Source organism: Mandrillus leucophaeus, unplaced genomic scaffold (assembly GCF_000951045.1).
Source record: "Mandrillus leucophaeus isolate KB7577 unplaced genomic scaffold, Mleu.le_1.0 Scaffold380, whole genome shotgun sequence".
In the NCBI taxonomy this organism is placed as follows: domain Eukaryota; kingdom Metazoa; phylum Chordata; class Mammalia; order Primates; family Cercopithecidae; genus Mandrillus; species Mandrillus leucophaeus.
Genome location: NW_012104032.1, coordinates 727816 through 730997, shown reverse-complemented (window position 1 = coordinate 730997; position 3182 = coordinate 727816). Strand labels below are relative to the sequence as shown.

The window sequence follows — 3182 nt, the reverse complement described above, 5'->3', positions numbered from 1 at the left end:
GTAGCCTGCTGAGTAGCTGGGATTACAGGCATGTGCCACCATGCCTGGCTAATGTTTAATGTCTTTTTTTTTTTTTTAAGAGACAGAGTCTTACTCTGTTGCCCAGGATGGAGTGCAGTGGCACGATGTCGGCTCACTGCAACCTCCACCTCGCAGGTTTAAGCAGTTCTCCTGCTTCAGCCTCCCGAGTAGCTGGGATTACAGTCACGTGCCACCATGCCTGGCTAATTTTGTATTTCTGGTAGAGATGGGGTTTCACCATGTTGGCCAGACTGGTCTGGAACTCCTGACCTCAAGTGATCCACCCGCCTCGTTTTCCCATAGTGCTGGGATTACAGGCGTGAGCCACCACACCCGGCCTAATTTTGTATTTTTAGTAGAGATGGGGTTTCTCCATGTCGGTCAGGCTGGTCTTGAACTCTCGATCTCAGGTGATCTGCCCACCTTGGCCTCGCAAAGTTCTAGGATTACAGGCATGAGCCACCGCGCCCAGCCCTGGGTCTTATTTTTTCTTATTAATGATATATTTGTACCCATTAATCTACTTCTGTTCATTCCACCCACACCCCCTATCCCTCCATCCTTCCAGGCCTCTAGTAAACACTAGTCTACTTTCTATTTTCATGAGATCCACTTTGTACATAATCGGATGTGCTGTACTTTTATACAACTGGGAGTGCAATAGATAGTAGTTTGGTTTACACCAGCATCACCGCAAACATAAGTAATACGTTACGACATGACAGCGGCTGTAACATCTCTAGGTTATAGGAACTTTTCAGCACCATTATAATCGTATGGGACCACTGTTGTATATGCACTTGGTTGTTGGCCTAAACATGATGTGGGCCTGACTGTAGTTGTTTCCATCTGTAGTCGTAGTCGAGATCGGGATCGGTATAGACGGAGAAACAGTCGGAGCCGAAGTCGAGATCGGCAGCGTCGTCACCGTAGCCGTAGCTGGGATCGTCGACATAGTAGTGAGTTGCGAAGTCGGGACCGTCGTCATGAGGATCGTGTGAGCTACAGGAGTCCTCCACTTGCCGCTGGGTATCACTTTTTGCTAATAAGATTCACCTTGGTGTAATAATATGGATAAAACAACAAATGCACTGTGAACCCTGCTTGAGGGTGCTTATTATAACACATTGCGATTGGCAGGATACTTAGGCACATAAAGGGTCGGTATTCAAAATTCACTGTTGGGCATGGTGGCTCATGCCTGTAATCCCAGCACTTTGGGAGGCTGAGGCCAGAAGATCACTTGGCCCCAGGAGTTCGAGACCAGCCAGGGCAACATGGCGAAACCCTGCCTCTACGAAAAATGAAAAAATTAGCTAGATGTGGTCATGTGTGTCTGTAATCCTAGCTACACAAGGAGGCTGAGGTGGGAGGATAGCTTGAGCCTGGGAGGCAGAGGTTGCAGTGACCCAAGATGGCGCCACTGCACTCCAGCCTGGGTGACAGCGGAAACACTGTCTTAAAAAAAATAAAAATATGGCCAGGCGCGGTGGCTCAAGCCTGTAATCCCAGCACTTTGGGAGGCCGAGACGGGCAGATCACGAGGTCAGCAGATCGAGACCATCCTGGCTAACACGGTGAAACCCTGTCTCTACTAAAAAATTCAAAAAATTAGCCGGGCAAGGTGGCGGGCGCCTGTAGTCCCAGCTACTCGGGAGGCTGAGGCAGGAGAATGGCGTAAACCCGGGAGGTGGAGCTTGCAGTGAGCTGAGATCCGGCCACTGCACTCCAGCCTGGGCGACAGAGCGAGACTCTGTCTCAAAAATAAATAAATAAAAAATAAAAATAAAATGAAACGAAATACCGGAATCTGGTTTTCTCACCATGGAAGACCCAGCATTGGACCAATGAGAATAAGGTTTCACCTTTTGTTTTTTTCTATTCTTCAGTTATAGATATGGACACAGTAAGAGTCCTCATTTCAGAGAGAAGAGCCCAGTCAGGTGAGTTGATAACACTTTTTTAGGGATTGTGAGGTATGAGTAAAAAGTTATTTGAGCCAAATAACAGGAATGCGTAGTACTTGAGGGTTAGCTGGAGAACAATGACCGGGTATTCAAAGGGCTGGTCTCAATATATTTCACTCTTTAGGGAGCCAGTTGATAATCTGAGTCCTGAGGAGCGTGATGCCCGCACGGTTTTCTGTATGCAGTTAGCTGCCCGCATTCGGCCTCGAGATCTGGAGGACTTTTTCTCTGCTGTAGGCAAGGTAACCCTCCCACCTTAGTTTTCTTCTGAGTAGCTTAGCTTCTATCTCCCTTTATGCCCAATTCAGGATTTCTTTTGTGTCCTGGATAGGTTCGCGATGTACGTATCATCTCAGATCGGAACTCACGTCGTTCTAAGGGCATTGCCTATGTGGAATTCTGTGAAATCCAGTCTGTGCCACTGGCCATTGGGCTGACTGGGCAGCGGTTGCTGGGAGTGCCTATCATTGTACAGGCTTCACAGGTGAGCAGGCTGAGAAACAGACATAAGATTTTAAGGGGAGAGGGAGTGTGGGACATGACCCATCATTTCCTCCTTCCCCAGGCAGAGAAAAACCGACTGGCAGCCATGGCCAACAACCTGCAAAAGGGCAGTGGTGGACCAATGCGCCTCTATGTGGGTTCCCTGCACTTCAATATCACTGAAGACATGCTCCGGGGCATCTTTGAGCCCTTTGGTAAAGTGAGTAGAAGTGAGAGAAACCTCTGACGGGAATTGGAAGAAGTGGGGAGGGGAGGGTGAGTGTTTGAGTGTACTTCTGTGTTCTGCCTGGCCATGATTAACCTGCTGCATACATCATAACGGGCGTATGAGTCTCTGCTGTGAAAGTTTGGCTCCATCTATATTCATGTGCTTGGTAGATAAATAAGTTAGACACAATGAAATCAAATAATAGGCCAGATTAGGGAAGATTAATAGGTAAGATTAAGATTACTAATTAAGAAACGGGGTGCAGTGGCTCATACCTGTAATTGCAACACTTTGGAAGGCCAAGGCAGGTGGATTGCTTGAACCCAGGAGCTTGAGAGCAGCCTGGGCAACATGGCAAAACCCTCTCTCTACAAGAAATACAAAAATTAGCTGGGCATGTTGGCACGTGCCTGTAGTCTCAGCTACTTGGGAGGCTGAGGAGGGAGGATCACCTGAGCCCAGGGAGGTTGAGGCTGCAGTGA

General features: G+C 48.2%; 1 protein-coding gene across 1 annotated transcript in view; it reads left to right on the top strand.

Annotated features, from left to right (window-relative positions):
• RBM23 (RNA binding motif protein 23) overlaps positions 1-3182 on the top strand; it is a 37570-nt gene that overhangs the window by 30811 nt on the left and 3577 nt on the right. The window contains exons 4-9 of the mRNA XM_011990631.1: positions 877-1050; positions 1911-1964; positions 2113-2230; positions 2320-2472; positions 2554-2691; positions 2871-2900. Of these exons, the coding sequence (XP_011846021.1) occupies positions 877-1050; positions 1911-1964; positions 2113-2230; positions 2320-2472; positions 2554-2691; positions 2871-2900 (667 nt within the window). The remainder of the gene's footprint in view (positions 1-876; positions 1051-1910; positions 1965-2112; positions 2231-2319; positions 2473-2553; positions 2692-2870; positions 2901-3182) is intronic.